The sequence below is a fragment of the Beta vulgaris genome, chromosome 1 (genome assembly GCF_026745355.1).
Source record: "Beta vulgaris subsp. vulgaris cultivar EL10 chromosome 1, EL10.2, whole genome shotgun sequence".
Lineage (NCBI taxonomy): Eukaryota > Viridiplantae > Streptophyta > Magnoliopsida > Caryophyllales > Amaranthaceae > Beta > Beta vulgaris.
This window is the reverse complement of record NC_079202.1, coordinates 51,136,097-51,155,787: the sequence shown is the minus strand read 5'-3', so window position 1 is coordinate 51,155,787 and position 19,691 is coordinate 51,136,097. Positions and strand designations below refer to the sequence as shown.

The following is a 19,691-nucleotide window of genomic DNA, read 5'->3' as shown; positions in this document are numbered from 1 at the left end:
CCCGGCAAAATTCCGAATACAAGTAGTGGACCCTTGGTAGGTGGTGGCCTGGTGCAATATAACGGTGGTGCAAGACAAGAGAGAAAGGGTGATCAGGACTGTCGAAAGCGTAAGAGAAAGTGGTTGTATGACTGACTTCCATTAGTAGTGAGAATTGTAATTTTATCTATGCCTCTTAGTGAAGATATGAGCGGAGCAAAGACTTTTAGTCAACCTTTTATTTTAAAAAGAATGGTTGGTCACATGTTCTACCATAATATATATTCCATAGCAACTAAATGCACATGTCGTAATCGAGTTTCAAGACATTCTTAATGCACAATGTGATTATAAAAACTTTAAATCACGATCAAATATTCACACCTTGTTTTTATGAGAATCATCCTAATTTTAAATTTATAAAACAAAAAATTTCAATGTGTTTTGCATGTGTCAGGAAAAAAGTGCATTAGGAAATGATATGTGATTTTTTTGGTGTAACTTTTAATAGTGCAATACAAATTATGATCTAAATATATATGACTTTACACAAGACATCATCAAACACGAAAAACAATCGTTTAATATAATTTAGTAAATTCTTTATAAAATGTAATTTAGTAAATCTTAAATAACAATTGAACTCAAACACAAAAAATCAAGTTTGGTAAGTATCCATGAATGGAAGAATAACCCTATTAGAGGGATATTCCTACTCTCAGGACGGATCCACCATGGGTTCAGCTGAACCCACATAATTTTGGAGAAAAAACAAGGAAAAATTCTGGAATTAATAAATAAATAAAAATAGGTTAAAAAAAATGAAGCGTATATGATAAGTGCGTTTCTAACGCACTTTATGACTTTCTTTTGGCTTGTTTAGCTCCCTTTTTCTCCTTTTCTTCCTTCTTTCTCCTCACTTTTCCCTTCTATTTCATTCACTTGATCATACTTGATCATAGTGACATTTTGCTAGATTTTCGATCTATTTGATCGAATTTCTAGCACATATGCTTTCACCATGTTTGTTCGTGTTTCTATTGCAGGTATTACCCTTTTCGGGACTGAGAAATGCGAGACATGGCACAAGGGAACGAGCTAGAGGCTGAGAGGTAGCCTGAGGTGCGCTTGGTATGCCCCGCACACGATGGTGCGCCCGCACAAGCTACTGGTGCGCCCGCACCATCGGCCAATTCTGGAGCACAAAACAGACGACATTGGTGCGCCCACACCTATGTCTGGTGCGCCCGCACCAACCTATGGTGCGCCCGCACATTCTGACGGAGTAATTCAGGCTGAGGCAGAAGACTTAGGTGCGCCCGCACCTTACATATGGTGCGCCCGCACCTATATTTGGTGCGCCCGCACCTGCCCATTTGTGCCCCCGCACCATTTGACGGGAGATTTTTACCATGAGACAGAAGACTCAGGTGCGCCCGCACCTTAGCATGGTGCGCCCGCACCTAATTATGGTGCGCCCGCACCGTGCGTTCCGGAATAACAATTCATATCATTAAACCCTTTTTCTCTTTTAGTTTTTGACTGACGCTTTCATTCTAGTTTTCAGAGAATATTTTAGGGTTTTGTATTAGAGAGAAAAACACTTTAGTTTCCATTGATAATTGAGATTAGTGATCATAGTTTGTGATTCGATTTACATTCAAGGTACTTTTCATTCAATTCAATTCAAAGTTTTAGTTTTTATTTCATTATTTCCGTCTTTGTTCTTGCTTTTGACTATTCTAGATCTTCATTCTCTTAGTTTAATAATTGCGATTTACATTAGTTTAGCAATTTCTTAATCATGTTTAGCCTTAGATTAGTCATAGATTCATTGTTTAATTGCTTTAACTCCATGATTAGTGAGTAGTTTCATAATCTAGGGTTAGGGTGAAAGTATGAATTAGGGTTTAAATATGATGTTGATGTGATTGTGATTATTTAGAGAAGTTTATGCATTGATCTTGGTGTTTTGAGACCTTAGGATAGATATTGATCACATTTATACTTTGGTATTTTGATTTCAAATGTTCTTAAATCGGATTTTGAACTCTTTTATCATCCCCAAGAATCAACTTAATTTCTATACCAAGATATTGGATGGAAATTAAGGGGATCCTTCATTAGGGGTTTTCCAAACTTATTGAATCTCTTAATCAATTAACTAAAGACCATTCGAGAGAGGATTTAGTTGATTGATTAAGTGATTACTCTTGAGGACCATTCGAGAGAGGACTCGAGTATTTAGAGGAGAAACTAAACCTTGCATAATCGTCTTGTTGCTTCACAATCGCATTAACAATCATCATCCGTTCTTATTCATACTAGTAACCTTAACTCTAGTGTCTTTTATTTGATATTTAAACTTGATATTTGCTTTTCTAGTTGTTAGTTAGTCTTAATTGTTACCAAACATCTTTCAAACCCCAAATACCTTTCAATTAGGTAGTCTGAACTTGATAGACTTTAATCAATCCCATTTTCCCTGTGGATCGACCCTTGACTTGCCCTTACTATTCTCTTAGTAATTGCTTGTTAGGACTATAAATATTGTTTGGAAAGCGGTTCTTAGTGCCTTAACGACACACTAAAAACCTCTTATCAGTATAACAATTAAGATACAACAAGGATAGCTCAGTGGTCTGCGTATAATGCTTAAATCTGCCCAGTGCCCATGGTCCCGTGTTCGTAGCTTGTCTCCTCTTTTTTTTTTTGGAATCTGATTTTATTTTCCCCCAATTTCTCTAATTCTCTCTCCTCTGTTCTTACTTTTCACATAACCTAGGGGGTTATTGAAGTTTACTTTGTGGAATTGAATTATTCATCATTAAAAATTAGAGATTTAGACTATAATTTAGTGATGTCAAATTCAATTTAGTGATGTTGAATTGAATATGTGAATGAAGGATGAAAGTTTGGAACATTATATTTGAAAAAAGTGTTTTGCTCAATGACTTATGTGAAAAACAAGTAGCGTAATAGCATGGGTGATCAACTATTGAATGATAGTTTAGTCACCTTTCTTGAAAGAGATTTTTTTTCTCGAGTTAGTGATGATGGTGTATTAGAATGCTTTCAAATATGAAAACTCGTAGAATGATTTTTTTTTGTTTTTCTTCTTGTAATTTAAGAAATTATTCTCGTATTTATCGATTGTAATTCCGAACTTGAATTGATGTATTTTATTTTTAAGCAATTTAAATTGGTCTTTATTTTATTTAACGTCTCGTTAATTTCGAACCCACGTCAGTAAAATCCTGAATACACAACTTCCTACTCCACATTTTGTTCTTCATTTAAGTTTGAATATTCAATTTCTAAACTAATTTAATCTTTTTCAATTTGCGTGCTTCTTAATCATGTGGTCCTTTTCTAGATATGCTCAAAAAAATTGCAAGAAGATTTATTAATGCACGATATGATCCACTACCTAATGGCTAATACTGTAAATTGTAATACACATCATGCATGCTTCACATTGCTTCCTTAATTTTCATACTTTCCCACCTCCTAATCATAAATGTCAATGGTCCACCTATTCTCCTAACTTGTACTTTAAATTCATGTCACAACTCACAACTCCGCATTTTATTTTCATCCACCTCAACCAATCACTGTGCCAAGAAAAAGGGCAAAAAAAAAACTATGGCAGTTCCAAGAGTAGAGGAGGAGAACTTAGTGTTTGACATAAAAATATCATCAGTCGTGCCTGGTAAAATCACAGGAGAAAACAAAACACATGAGCTTAAAGGTATAGACTTAGCCATGAAATTGCATTATCTTAAAGGTCTTTATTTCTTCACTAATAATGGTTTAAGTAGTAGTACTATAAGTGTGCTAAGTATCCACGAAGCAAAGAAGTCTATGTTTGATTGTCTTATTCCTTACTTCATGGCTTGTGGGAGGATTCGGATGTCCGAGACTAGTGACAGGCCAACAATCAAGCTGAACGACGCCGGAGTAAGGGTTGTCGAGGCGAAATCGAGCAAGACGGTCGATGAGTGGCTTGCTATGGAGGACTTCCTCTCTTTGCAGGATCACCTTGTGTATAACCATGTCCTTGGTCCTGACTTGCCCTTTTCTCCTCTTGTATGCCTTCAGGTAATTTCATAATTCAGCATGTTTACAAACGCTTTTAGTTTGTAACACCTAACACCTACCATACAAGGGCTAAAAGAGAATATACATGCGTATGTAGGTATGTGATGTTATTGTCTCCTAAAATTATTATAAAATAACTATTATAATATAAAGTATATATATATATATACTACATGTCATAAAAAGATATTGTGAGGAGATTTTGTAAAATAAAGACTGTATTATAATCTTATTCATAAGGAGTATATTATATATATTTGGATTTTTTGTCCCAAACTATCTTTAACTTTCAAGTTTTTGCGAGAAACTACCTTATAAAAAAATTATTGTCTCGGTTTCCGACGTTGATTTTTTGTTTTCAGTTCAAAATTGTGGGAAAAACAAAATTACCTTTGTGGAAATTGAGGGTGATTGTTTCAATTTTAGTTTAAGTAGAAAAGAAATTTAATGGTGGATTGGTTGGTACAAAGTGTCACATAGATATGAGAGAGAAAGAGCGCGCGCACACCAGAAAATGGGGAAATTAGGGTGGGGAAAATTAAAAAAAAAAAAAGGGTTTGAAGAGGTCAAGTGATATAACGTGAAATTAAAAAACCGAAAAAAACAAAAGTCAATGCCGGACTGTCAACAACAAAATGGTAAAAGTAAGGTAGTTTCTCGCAAAAACATGAAAGTTAAAGGTAGTTTGGGACAAAAAAATCCTATATATTTCTTATAACACTAATTATATTTTTATTTACCAAGAATATTGGGTCCAATGGAATGGCTTCCTATCTCCCACATGGGAGAACAAGGTTCAAATTTTAGTGGAAATAAAATTTCAATACTATTGGGGAGGGGGTTTGGGGCTTGTTGGGCCTCTGGATGAGTGACCCTGTGCGAGGGCAGCCTAGATGATATTCATCTTTCCATGGGTTCTTGAAAGGGAGCCCAAAAAAAATTATACTTTTATTTGTAATTAATCTATAGGTACTTCAAATTCTATAAAACTTAAAAGTAAAATAAAAAATAGATATAAATAAATACGATATATATAGAATTAAGGTCTTTGCAGCTTCTTATGAGTTTTTTTTTTAAAGGAGGTAAGTATTATTGTTTGGTGACTTAAATATGCTTAACCTTGAACTATTGCATACTAGAATTTTTTGCACGCGATGCGTGTTTGAATTTTTTTCGATACCGAAACTCGATTTTCTTCGGCATAAGAGTCAAAATTTAAACATTAGACATATGAAGTATAATTGTTTTTTAGTTGCAAAATTTGATTGGTTTAGTTTCTGTCACTTAAGTCTCTCACCATTCTTTTTTGTTTTTTTTAAAAAATTTCAAAGTTAAATTCTATGAACAAAATAGAAATTTTATTGAATTTATTTATGATTTCTAATATTATAATTTTTTAGTTTATTTTTGAATTAAGTACAATAATTCATAAATTGTAAAAAAAGTGGACACTTTGATTTTAAGTCAATTTTTTCATAGGTTATAGTTTGTAAGTGAATTTTTAAGTTTTTATAATTTTTTCTCATTTTAGTGATTTGCATAACGTAGATTATGCAATTTTATGATTTTAGTTGACTTGTGAGTGATTGTTATAATTATATTTTTGGTATTTTTGTTTATTTGAAGCCCCCTTTGATTTGTAAGTAAATTTCTAATTTAGAATGGGAAAGGGGGCAAAATAGGCATTTCAAAAGAGGATACCATTGCTCTCCCCTTCCCTTATATAATAGAGATAATTTGGATCTTTAGAGTTAAAACTGATGTTCAGTTTTTAAGAAGAATTTCATTTGCTTTAAAATTTTCTTATAAAAGTAAAGATTTTGCCTATTTTTCTATTTTAACTTTTTAAACGTTAATTTGTTACATATTAAAAAAGTTTCAATAACCATGGATTCACTAGATTTCATGATTAACTAGTTATTAGGCCCGGGCTATTCCCCGGATAAGAAAAATGTTCATTTATTAATATTGTACTTTGATATGATAACACTAAATAAAACTTGGTCTAGTGGTTAAAACTTTAGTACATGAACTTGAGGTCATGGGATCAAAACCTATACAGCTATACTATGCAATTTCTAATTTTTTTATTGTACATGGATTACATGAACTAGCTATCAAAAGAAACTAGTATAGATGCATTGCAAGTTTTGCAACAATAATTAGAAACTAGTCACTTTGACAATTTTTTGGTGCAACTAATTACGTACTCTAATAGCTATCAAAAGAAAAAACTACGTACTCGAATAGTGGACGTTGTCTGTACTACTCCACTCTAGAATGACGGGCTAGAATAGCTATCGCAAAAAAGCAAACGAGTAAAGAGAAGGTACTAATAAATAATAATAAGTGATGGGAGCTTGTTGTGCATTTGTCTTTTATTTTCTGATGGAAAGTTTGTTGTACGTACATTTAACATGAGCATTGAATATTGATGCATGGTAGTTAGCGGGTATTAATATTTAATAGTGGGTTAAGCAAGCTAATCAAGTCATTTTCTTTTTGAAGAAATGAGGTCCTATTAAATTATTGTACGAATACTTATAGTATAAATTTTTATGAGTTATTACAAGAATAATTTGAACTATTTTCACCCTTCTCCTAATAAATCCAAATACGTATTACTTCAAAATAATTATAACAATAAGGTGCCAACTCTCAAGGGGAGAAGAGAAATGAAAAAGATAATGTTCAAAAATTTTCAAAAAATATTAATCGTTATCCATTGGCTTTCCATAAGATTTCATCATGAGACTATTAATTAAACAATATACCATTTGTTTTTTTCAACCATATTATATTTTAAATTTTTAGGTGTTTTCAGGAGCACATAAAACTATGTGCCTCCACGCATATTTTTTGACATTTTGACAAATCTTTTGCCGATCAAATGAGCAATATGTAAAATGCACATATATAATATGCGTAAAATATTATGAGAGCGAGCATTATGAAGGTTTTAACATCATATTGTAGTATAGTATGGTCATGGAATGTTGTAGTCAAGACTTCAAGAGGTCTTTGGTCCCCTCTTCCCTCGCATACTCGTAAAATTGTAGTTTGAGTTGTCGAGATGTCATGACATTCCCAATATTTACATGCTTTAATTTCTAAAGTTCAAAACTCTTGTGTAGGACCGTTTTCAAAATTTTGAAACCCTTATTCTAACATGAAAATCAGGCACCAACATTTATAAAGATAAAAGGTTAGGGTATTATATATGGGAAGTTAAAAATTTAAAGATTGATAATTGAGAAACTTATTAAGGATGGAAAATAAGGGTTATTTCCTAAAAAATAAAGTAAAATTTTTGAAAATTACTTGCTTTCTTCTTTGGAACATGTTAAAAATAATTTAGAACATACTTGAAGTAATTTAGGACATAAGCTTGAAAATCTAAAACATGTGTGTGTGTGCGCGTGTATGCGCGTGCCTGGGCGGGCGCGCGCGTGTGTGTGCGCGCGTGCGTGCGTGCGCGTGTGTGTGTGCGCGTGCGTGCGTGTGCGTGGGTGCGTGCGTGCGTGCGTGCGTGTGCGCGTGCGTGTGTGTACGTGTGTTAGTTGATTATGTAAAAAGATGTGTTCATGTTTTAAAATCATAACATATGTTCTATAAGTTATTATTCTAACAATTTTATTGATTTCTACTTGTCTTTCGAGCTCTTGCACTTCCCTATTGAGATGCTCCACCCTTTCGCGACGACGGGTTGGATCTTAATAGCATATATGTTCTAAAAAGTATTGAATATGTTCTAGAAACAAAAATTTAAGTATGTTCTAAAAAGTGTTGGTGTATATTCTAAACATAAATTTGTTCTCACATATGATATATGTTGTCACATAAGGATCCATTCTCACCGGATCCTGACTATATATATATACCAACTTTTTGCACTTTTAGATCATATATTAAGTATGACATAATCATTCACTAATAATAATATGAAAGTTATTATGTAAGATGTTGTTGGATGTTTCTTAATTGTATTGTATAAATATCAAGTTATCAACTACTTATAACTTTTAGTAATACTCCCTCCGAGTTTTTATTAATTTATCTGTTCCTTTTGCACAAAATTTTAAGAGAAAATAATATTGTGGACTTGTGGGACATAGAAAGAAAAAGAAACTAATAGTAGTATTATTTTATCCTTAGTGGTCCCGTTTCAAAAATAGAAATGAATAAACTGATAAGGAACATAAAAAAAATAAGGGTAAACTCATGAAGATTGAAGGTAGTACATTTTTAAAGATATACATGATCAAAATTGTACACACATGAAAGTCAAAGTGTTAAAATAACTCCAATTTCCTTGCAGTTCACATGGTTCAGGTGTGGAGGAGTTTCTGTGGGACTAAGCTGGGCTCACATACTTGGTGATGCATTTTCAGCTTCAGAATTCATGAACACGTTTAGCCAATATATTCAAAATAACCATCAACAACCAAAAACAATTTCGTTACAAAATACTCACCAACCTACACACCCACATCCAAATCCAACCCGACAACCCATTTCAGTGAAACGGGTCGGCCCGGTTGGTAACCATTGGGTTTTACCCGCCAACTATAAGATAGGTATCCACTCTTTACATCTTCCATTAAAACAACTTCATCAATTGCATTCAAAGGTATATGGTTCCAAAATAAATGATAATGGTCCAACCAAATATTTTGAGGTAATTACAGCAATTATATGGAGATCCATAGCAAAAATTAGGAAAGATAAGGAGACAGATATTGTGACCATATGTAGGTCAAAAACAAGCCAAAGACAACAAATGATGCCATACAATGGACAAGTATTAAGCACAGTTGGTGCTAATTGTTCAGTATCAAGTGTTGATCCATCACTACTGGTAAAATTCATTGCTGAAAATCTAGTTGAAGAAAATGAAATGGTTGAAGAATTGGTGAATAAGGAGTTAAGTACATCTGATTTTATTGTTTATGGGAGAAATCTTACATTTGTTGATATGGAAGAAGCTGATATCTATAACTTTAAATTGAAGGGAAAATGTCCAGTATTTGCTAGTTACACTGTTGGTGGAATAGGTGATAAAGGAGTTGTTATGGTACTACCAGGGCCTAGAGATGGGAAAGATGGAGAAGATGATGGCAAAGTCATTGTGCTACTCTTACCTGAAGATGAAATTGAATGCTTGAAAAGTGAGTTAAAGAATGAATGGTGTATTTAATAATGTAATATCATTTTAAACTAGTTTATGCTGTTGTCTAGAACAAAAGGTGAAATAATCATGCTTTGCATGTGATTTGAGAATGTAATATTATTTGTATGTTATATGCTTGTTAGTAGATTACTGAATTTTATATTAAGTGTTGTTATTCATCGTTCACAATTTAGAGTTTCTAGCATGTAATACCAGTATTTACAATAATTAAATCATGTAAACATTCACTTGAATTCATTTCCTTTTGAAGTTATTATCTATTTCTCTCCCCACAAATTAACATTTGCTTATTGTTCACAAGTGTTCACCGCACATACTTATCTTTTGTCATGATGACTATTCCTAGTACCTAACACAAACTCAAAAAGTATAGAGCAATAGTGACCAAATCATCACCAACCAGCTTGTTGGCTTAGATATACACAAGTAAATTATACACGCTAGGCGTACTTGATTTTTTTTTTTTTTTTTTTTCAAATATAAATTTTGAATGTTACTCCTTCTGTCTTTTTTTATTTGCTACATTTTGCCATTTATGGGTGTTTCAATTTATTTGCTACATTTGCAAATATTTCCATATATAGTACATAGGTCCCACACTTTATTTACAAATTTGCCGTCACTCCCTTCTTGATTTTGTAAATGTTTCCATATATAATACATGTGAAAGTATTGGGTCAGACCGTCTGACCCAATAGGTTCCGTCGGACTGATGCCATACTCTCTTTCTTCAAATCCGAAAAAACCCATCATCTGCAACTTTTCTGTTGCTGCTTCTACGACCAAGAAACACCATAATTTGAGGCTGAGTAACACTAAATGTAGTGCTAATAATAACAAGTTTCAGGATCCGGGTTACAAGTCATCTGATTTCGCGAAAAAAGAGGTTTTTAAAGAGATGTTTTACGTTGATAAGTTAGAAGAAACTGCTACAAAGCTGGATGATTGTGTCAAGCAACTACAAGCACGACAACAATCGTATCATAGTTCTTTGGTAAAGGACGTGAAGAAAGAAGCATCAGAGTTTTATTACTGAATGCATTGGCAAACTCCAACATTCAATTATGAAAGTAGAGGCTCTTGGTTTACATCTGGTATGTATGGGAAGACGCAACAACTGACACCCTCGTCTTCTGCTTTTGAACTTGCATATGCTTTCCTGTTACCAAATAAACATGTGAAAAACTGATGCAATATATACAGTGGAATCTCTCATTCAATACTGGAAGAAGGGATGGCATTATGGAAAGCAAGATGAATATGGCTTGGAGGAAAACCAGGGCTTTGAATTTTTTCAGTTCTAAGAGGAATGAAGAAGAAGGAGAAAGTGAGAGAAAGCAGAGGTTAGTGTTTTTTTTTTCTTCAGTTGGTCTTTGTTTTCTTTCAGTTGGACTTTCTTTTCTTTCAGTTAGACTTTCTTTTCTTTCAGTTGGACTTTCTTTTCTTTCAGTTGGACTTTCTTTTCTTTCAGTTGGACCAACTGAAAGAAATGATGGGCCAACTGAAAGAAATAATGGACTAACTGAAACAAAATGAAGACTACCTAAAGAAAAATGTAGACTACCTGAAAAAGAATAAAGACCAACTGAAACCCAAGTAAGTCTAACTGAAGCACAAAATACTGAAAAACGAAGACTACCTGAAAAACAAAATGAAGACTACCTGAAAATAAATTGGAACCACCTGAAAAAAAATGAAGACTACCTGAAAAAAAATTGGAACCACCTGAAAGTCGTCCGACCAAGATTATGGTCGGACGAGTCCGACACAATACATTCTCATAATACATAGGTCCCACAATTTACCTATTTGCTTTTTTGTTAATTCCATTTATGTCAATGGTCCCCACTCCCTCCTTGGTCTTTGTGAAAAAGTGCTTGTAGCAAATAAAAAAAGACGGAGGGAGTACATAACTAGGGGTAAATTTTGAATGTTACATATTTTTTGCTAAATTTTGTAGATTACACTTTTATGACTTAACCATTTTTTTTACTTATTCTTTCTTTTATTAAAATTAGAGGTGATCATCGGCCGGGTTGGACCGGAAAAAAATTTCCATCGTTCGAGCCAGACCAAAATTTTGTGCCCAAAGCCAACTCTTTTGGGCCAAAATGAACGGGCTTTTCTGGTCAAAATCGGACCGGGTCAAAAAATAAACTAAAAGTCATTTTTGGCTTACCCAAAGAAAAAAATCGGGCCGGGCCGCAGGCCAAAAAATTTTGCCCAAAGTTCGCAAAAAAAATAGGGGCGAGCTTATTTGATTAGGTCTAATTAAAATTACACTTGGTGAATGATAAAAAAATCGTAAGTGGATTTATTTATGATTTCTTATGTTGTATTAACATAGTTTTTTGTGTTAAATAAATTATTTCAACTTGTTAATTGGTTGATTTTTTCGTTTTGATATAATACTCCATTGTTTTTGTAAATTGATTGATAATATAGTTGATTGGTGTAATATTCATTTTTTCTTTTTTCAGCATAAATATACTAAATCTTATAGTTAATGTTTCTTTTTTTTGTGGTTCAATTATAAGTTGATTGTGTCAAACATTTAAGTTAATTTTTTAATGCTATATTTGAGATTGACTTAGTTTTTCTTTGTTTTTGGTAGTAGTTGATTTATTAATGGGTAGTTAAATAAATTTAGGGTAATGTTATATGTAGCCCTTAGGGCTACATATAAGCATTAAATACATTTCTTTAAATGGAAACAGTTTAAAAATTCAAGACACATTTTCACATCAATTGAGGTAATAAATGCTTGATTTAATATTTTATTTCCATTTTAAGCACCTTATACATAGCCCTTTTTTCCATAAATTTATAGGGTGAACGCCATAACTTAGCTCTCCCCTTCCCTTACACTAGCCTCATATGCACGATGTGTGCGTTAATTTCAAAATTACTTGTTATTTTATTATATATTTCATCCGTACTATATTTATGATTAAACTTAAAATATATAAGATTAATAAATAGATGAAATTAGATATATTAATACGCTGATGTAAAAAATGAAGAAAAGTTGTGACTTATTTTTAATATGCTAATGTAAAAAATGAAGAAAGGTTGTGACTTATTTTTAATATTAATCTTTTGTCAATGAATTTTGAGCAAAAATAATGTGGTTTGACCGAATTAAAAGAGTATCAAAGGTAGTAAGTGTTCCAAACTTTTCAGGTGTACGTCATATATACCATCTTTTCTTTTCTTTTTTTTTTTTAAAAAAAAATATCAAGATATTTTGTCTATTTAATTTTTTGATTGAAGCATTTGATGCATATACAATTTTTAACTTGTTTAGAATGGCAAGTTGAAATGAAAAAGGGTTATTAAATTGTTTCATTTTTATATTTTTTTCATTCCATTAATTAAATCATTAAAGGTAATTTAGTACTTTCAGAAGGGAACACCATCTTCCTCCCCCCTTCCCTTATATAATAGAGATAATATAGATATACAACTCCGATTGAAATAACACAAAAATTTTGTACCATAAATTTAACAACCAACTATAACAACACACATACATGGATTACAATGATTGTTGTTTTACACACAAAAAAATTGTTAATATACATTTTGCAGTGCACAAATACTAGACGAAATATTAAATATAAATTATTGGTTGTAATTGTTACTCCGTAATATATGGTATAACAACATATATACAAATCACCATTTCTTTTGTAAAAAAACTCAAATGACATGAAATAAATGACAAATTAACATGAGATGTATGTCATTACGCATATTACACAATAAGTTATGGTGTAACTTATTACACCTAAAATCTACTCACTATTGAAAGGTGAGATAAATGTTTATGCTCTTTTTAATTAATAGAGTTATCAAACAAAAACAAAAAAAAATCTAACATAAGACTCATATATAATAATCACATATTATTAATTATTATCATGTCAACTATAATTATATTATTTAATTACGTTACATAATTGTTTCTATACTACCAAAAAAAGAACCCGAGTAGTGGTTTAGAAAAAGATTTATTATATCGTGTACTTATACAATCTCTAAAAATAAGAATATCTTCAAGAATAATATAATAATTAACTTCATATATAAGTGTTATCACTATTCACTTTCGAGTTCTATGCATATGAATAAGGCTCATTTCACACCACGTTAGAAGATTAATTGAAACAATTAATCGTATTACTTTTTCCATATTAACGATCTAACAAAATATGTAAAAGTAATTTGATTTTATAAAAAAAACTGAATTACTATTTCCTATCTAAAAAGCTTATTATTTTTTAACTTGTACAACACATGTGCTTGAAGCTTTTTTTTTATTTGTTTTTTTTACGAGGAATTTTAGGCATTCTCATTTAATGGTAGCTTTGTCCGCTAAAACAAGCGGAATTACATCCAAGAGCATTCTTCTATCCATACTAACTCCTCTCTTCGAACGAAAAAGACAACCTAGCCATAGCATGAACTACCTTATTGCAAGGTTGTTTTGCAAAATTAGCACTACAAAAATCAAAACTTCCACAAAGCTGGTTGTCCATCCAACGTAATTATTATTTCCTTTTTTTTTATTTTTTTTGAAACCTCTTTTAGAATCCCGTGATAAGAAGAATTTCCTTTATACTATTCTCATATAAAGTCAGTCATCCAGAAGTCCAATAACATGTTGCACGATAACATTTAATGTTATATGTTTAGGCCTTGTTTGGTTGTATGTGGGAAGTCATACTTCCTAGGAAGTTACTTTTTTCCACGTATTTGAAATTGCTAGGAAGTATAAAATTGTGTTTGGTTGATAATGGGAAGTAGAACTTACCTAGGGGGACTTAGGTAAGTAACTTTCTCCATTTTGGAGGAAGTAGAACTTTCCAAGAAGTGCAAATCCCCATGATTTTGCCAACCAAATAACTTCATATACTTCTATTTCCTAGAAATTTGCACGTCCCATGATTTGTTTTGTCAACCAAACAAGGCCTTACATTTATATTCGTTCAACATTATCCATAGATAGTGTAAAATCTATATATATATATCTAAAGTAGAATCCTTCAGGCCACGTGTCGTTCAGTTAGAGATTTCAATCCCACGTGGCATGCTCCATTGATCAGTATTTTTTTGAAGCTCAATTAGAGTGTCCACGTGTCAAGGCAATCAAAGAATATGAAATTTCCTTAATCACACAAATTCCTTCCCTTAATCATGCATATATAATTGATTCAGTAATCTATATAATTGACGTCAATTACGGATTTTAATTGATACGTAATCTATATAATTAAGGAAACAGTAACATTTCCATGTCCAATTTATTCCTTCCCTGAATTTATTCTTTCTAATTTTATGTACATCCGATTTTGCCTATCTAATTCATATATATGGTAATGAAATCAAAATATCAATCAAGGATGATTTTCATGTCCATGATTTCCGCTAATTATACACATTTCCACTGAATATGTATTGAAGCTTATTGCATACGTTTTGGCATGGAATTGATATAAAGAGGGTCAATTGAAATCTATGAATCATTGTAAAAACCACCACAAGACAATAGAACTGAAATAATGCTCGACCACAGTGGACGCAGAGAAGCAACAACAACAACAATCCAACTGCAACAGCTATACATTGGAAGCAAACGACGACGGTGAAAGATGAGAGATAAAATTCAGAAGCAGCAAGTCAGTAACAGTAGCAATGCAACTGCAGGTAGTCCACGAAGAAGAGGAAAGAGAAAACCCACGAGCACCACATCATGAGCAGCATAGATTAATGATAGAGTTCATCTAAACATTGGAATTTAGAAGCAAACCACGGTGGAAGAGGAAAGAGGGCATTCAAATAAACTATATTTTTATACTTGATGTAAAAGTTTTAGATTTGGAATAAATGCATAATTTACATTTATAAACTTTTATGTACCTCCTATAAAACTGATGTTGGAGGATTCATACTTCGTACATAAGACAGGACCAAATTAAAAAATTCTTCATCTAAGATATGGCGTTCAACAATCCAATAACGATGAATTAAAAAAACTACCTCAAAAAGCAAGCAAATAATGGATGAAAAGTATAACTTGGAGAAATAAAAAATGGGAGTTGAGGACTGATGAGGAGAGAGAAAGCCAAATAGAGAGACTCGCACGCAACTAACGATCACCACTGACCTCCACTTCGTCTAACACTTGCGGCAACACCAGAAAATGTCAAGTGGACAAGAGGAGTGACAAATAAACATGGGCAGCAATACATATGGTGATTTTAAATGAGATTGGGATGTTTGAGTATTCAAGCTTAAGGTGGAATTTTTCTTTATGAGGGAGAGATGATTCTAGGTTCTAGGGAACCCACAATGTAGTGTCGTAGAAATTTGGTTTTCTCTTTTTTTTTCATTCTTTTTTCTCCTGTTATTTGCTTTTCTAAATGAAGCTCATTTCCATGAAACTCTTTTCTAAATGCTATGTTATTTAACCAAGAAAACAATCAAGGTCGATTAGAGTGAGAAATAGTTCATTTGTATTCGACAAACGATTGACACATAAATGGCCTTTTTGACATTTGTTCGTTCTCGATGATGTCTATTGATTGAAAAACAAATTTTAATACTCTATTCATCTCATATTAGTATTAATACTTTCATTTCTATTTCATCCCAAATTAATTTGAACATACTTTCAATTTTGATGTGGTCTCGCTATTATTATATAAGTGATTTAACCCCTTTTGACCCACACTCTATTTCTAAAAAAATATCCAACTGTCTCTCCTTTTCATTAAAAAAATATCTTACAAACTCCTACCAATCTACTTTTTATAAAATAATATTTAATAACCATACTATATCTTATGACATTATATTACATCCCATGGTTAACGTTATTATGAGAGTAATATATAACAGGAAAACAAGGCCAAACTGAGAGAAGACCAGAGAGAACATATCCAACAAGAAATTAAATTAGGTGAAAAGTTGAAAAGCAACACATAAGGGTTCGGTCACTTCAACTTATTTTGTCTTATCTCTGACATAATAAGATCATAAAATTATAGATAAGATTAAAAAGTTAAGATAAAATAAGTTTGGCGCTCACTCTGAAAAACCGGTATTAACATGACAGGCATATACATTTGTTATCAATTTTTTTTGTAGTCAAATAATACATTCATTATTGGTAGTTTGAGGCAGAATTGTTAATAATCTACAAGCTTTATGAGTTTATGGTTCATTGTTAGAATATATTAATTAAGCAATATAATTAATCATGTTTTTTTGCAATTTCTGAGGATTACATATAAGGAATTTTTTACCACTATCGTGGTATACGATGAAGTGTTTCAAAATGTTTGAATAAGTACTCATAATAGTTCCCTACTTTATTTATGTACATTTCTTTTATGATATTGTCTGTTTTTATCTTTTGTATTTATTTTAAGGTAATCATTTGATTAGATAAGATTCATCATAATTACTTTTTTCCAACTAAGATAAGTATTAAATCTATTAATGAGTTGGTGATATATTTTTATGCATTGCAACATTGTAACTTCTATATTATAGATTATATGATTTGTTTAATAATCAAAACAAAAATTATCCACTAAAATATTCCCGTACATTCTGCACGGGTCCAAAAACTACAATTATGGGGAAAAAGAGGGAGAATTTGGCACTTGAGCAGTAAGATATATATCAATGAGAGAGAGAGAACATACAAGAGAAGGGGAGCAGGGGAGGGAGGTAAGTGCAAACCAAGCAGAGAGTGAGACAAAACTAAGCAAGTGAGAAAAGAAATTCACGAAAAATAAAGGATAAAATCATTTTAAAAAACAAATTAAGTGGCAAGACCTCAACCTTCCTCTGTTCTCCTTCACCCTCAACTTTTCGACCTAATTCTTGCTTATACCACATGGCGTTGCTAAAAATAATTTTAACAATAATCAATTAATTCCTTCGATTGTGTAACAATCAAGAAAATAATATTAATTACAATAGCTAAAGGAATCAATCAACCATTTATCAATTAAGGAAACAAATCCAATATTATCTTAACGGTCATTGTTATTATTTTCAGAAATACCAGTTATGGAATTATTTTCAAGTTAAATACCAATTTAGAGGAGAGAGAAAATACAATAAAAAAGATGAATGAGCAAGACATGAACAGATAAAGACACGAGCAGAAGCATGGCGGCGAAAGTGGTGGTGGTAGTGGCTGCAAGTAGATTTCCAAATAGTAAAGTAAAAAAAGCACCAAATTTGAATAATGAAAAAGAAAACAAAATTCTCATCGAAAACTGAAAATCTTAGCCAAAAGATGAAGATCTTGATACATTTTGGGATGAAACTAATCTCAACCGACATTTCATAATCTCACGGATGAAAATTCACTTGCAACACAATACAAATGGAAGAGGAAGATCAGAGAGCTAAAAGTCGTCGGCGATACAACATCAACTCAGGTTGGCGCAACGCATGCAATACATGCATATGTACAGTCGTGGCAGAACAAAATCGCTAGCAGCACCACCAGCTTGAGTAAGCGCATCACCACAAAATTAATTATGATCTAATGGGACGAGAGAAAAAGTAGTGGGTTTGTAGTTGCAGAGGAAGAACAGAGAGATGGTGGAAGAACAAAAGAATGCACACAATTCAAGATCTTTGATGGAATGGAGGAGAGTTGAAGGAGTAAATAAGAGAAGGTGAAATGCCACTTGAGTCTTGACTACTAAAATAAACATACTGAATGTTGTTTGGTGAAAGGAGAAGATGTTGTTTAGAGTCCATTAGAGAACTATAAAAGAAATTCGTTTTGCATCATTTTCATTTTTATTCTAATTCAATTTATCATGATAGTATGAATTATGATTTGAGTTTATAATTTGGTCTATATAATTAGAGTTAATAATTCATAAAATTCTAATTTAAATGTGTGTTATTGGATCGGGTATTTATTGTGTGTTCGTCAATGTTAAATTAATTTGGATATTAAGCTAAACATCCTTGGTCGTTTTTCCTTAGTTTTTTTTTAACATACTACATCTGGTTATAATAAATCTACTCAATCATGCTTTGTAGGAAACCAATTTAATTTATCATAATCTTTTATGCTATTTGTTCTAAGCAAAATAATGATAAAAAACAATCCTTAGAGTTTCATCTATATGAACTTCTATAGTAAGTAACCAAAATTACAACTAATATGTTCTTATAGTCCTATTCCTTAACTCTACAGGTACTAAGCAATAGCATAAACAAAACCTAATAAGGTCTGACAAACTCAAAGTGATAATTCAGCTTACATTCTAACATTTAAAACACAAAAAAAAATAGATAGTTGAAGACCTTATAAATTAAAATTTCTGCATCAAAAGTTCCAAAATAAAACCTAATAAGGTATGACAAACTCTATAAGGTTTAATAAATTTAAATAAGTTCATCTAAGTTTGAATAAAGTCTAATAAGAACTAATAAGGTCAAATAAGTTTAGATAACTTAAGATAAACTCAGATAAGCAAATTATATATGAAAGTATGAAATTTTGCAAGTTTTTGAAAATTTGATTTCTTTTATTGAAACAATAAAACTATAAAATGACGGGAGATGATACACAATAGTATGCAAACGAAAAGAGAAAGTCTGTACTATAAAAGTATACCTTATATTTCCTTTGAATCATTTATTGAAAACTTATTTTCACTTTCATTATAATTGATCACATTTATAAATATAATAGATTGTTGTGTTAACATTTCCTTTATCTACTCATAATTTTGAAAATCGTGATTTTTGGTTGAAATGGGTGTTAATAATGACTATTGAAATTTATTAAATTTGTACGCAACCATTAAATAAAGTATGTATTTAATTTTTTTTTGAATTATAATATCTCTATCTAAAACAAAATCCTTGAAGCCACATGGTATGAAGTTAGAGAATTTTTCAATGAAGCTAAAAAATTGAGTCATCAAACAAAATGGTAGATATCACTTGGTGAAGGAACACAAAAGATTATGAAGATAATTTTAGTCAAAAAACAAAAAAGATCAAAGGAAAGTTCAGTTGATAACAGCATAACATTATGGTTCAGATTTAAGGAATTCTTTAGATCTCAATGAGAAGAAAAATAGGTAGCTATTTGATAACTTTAATAAAGTTCGTAGATGATTAGGAGATTCCATTTATGCAATTATGATATATTAAAGAAGGAAGAAAGTTAGAAAACTCTTTATATCTCAATAAATATATGTTAAAATTATAACATAATTAAAATTAGTTTCATCATAAGTGAAGCATAATCACCTAGAACTAATGCATAACCAAGATCGAACTAGATTTATTCCATCACATGAAATTTTCAAATGTAAAGAAATGAGTTGGTTATTTTATTGAAACACTTATCGAATCGTATTAATCA

At 31.6% G+C, this 19,691-nt stretch overlaps 1 protein-coding gene across 1 annotated transcript; it reads left to right on the top strand.

Moving 5' to 3' along the window:
- The first annotated feature begins 3,586 nt into the window (after window positions 1-3,586).
- LOC104905508 (protein ECERIFERUM 2) lies at window positions 3,587-9,529 on the top strand. The gene is made up of 2 exons (XM_010694082.4): window positions 3,587-4,080; window positions 8,399-9,529. Exons 1-2 carry the CDS (start codon window positions 3,625-3,627, stop codon window positions 9,275-9,277), a joined length of 1,335 nt encoding a protein of 444 aa, XP_010692384.2. The 5' UTR covers window positions 3,587-3,624; the 3' UTR covers window positions 9,278-9,529.
- Window positions 9,530-19,691: the final 10,162 nt, after the last annotated feature.

What these genes read in the sequence shown, in the direction of transcription:
- LOC104905508 (XM_010694082.4), top strand. Translation starts at nt 3,625, where the DNA reads ATGGCAGTTCCAAGAGTAGAGGAGGAGAACTTAGTGTTTGACATAAAA. An exon ending in CTCCTCTTGTATGCCTTCAG is followed by an intron (nt 4,081 to 8,398) that starts GTAATTTCATAA and finishes ATTTCCTTGCAG; the next exon opens with TTCACATGGTTCAGGTGTGG.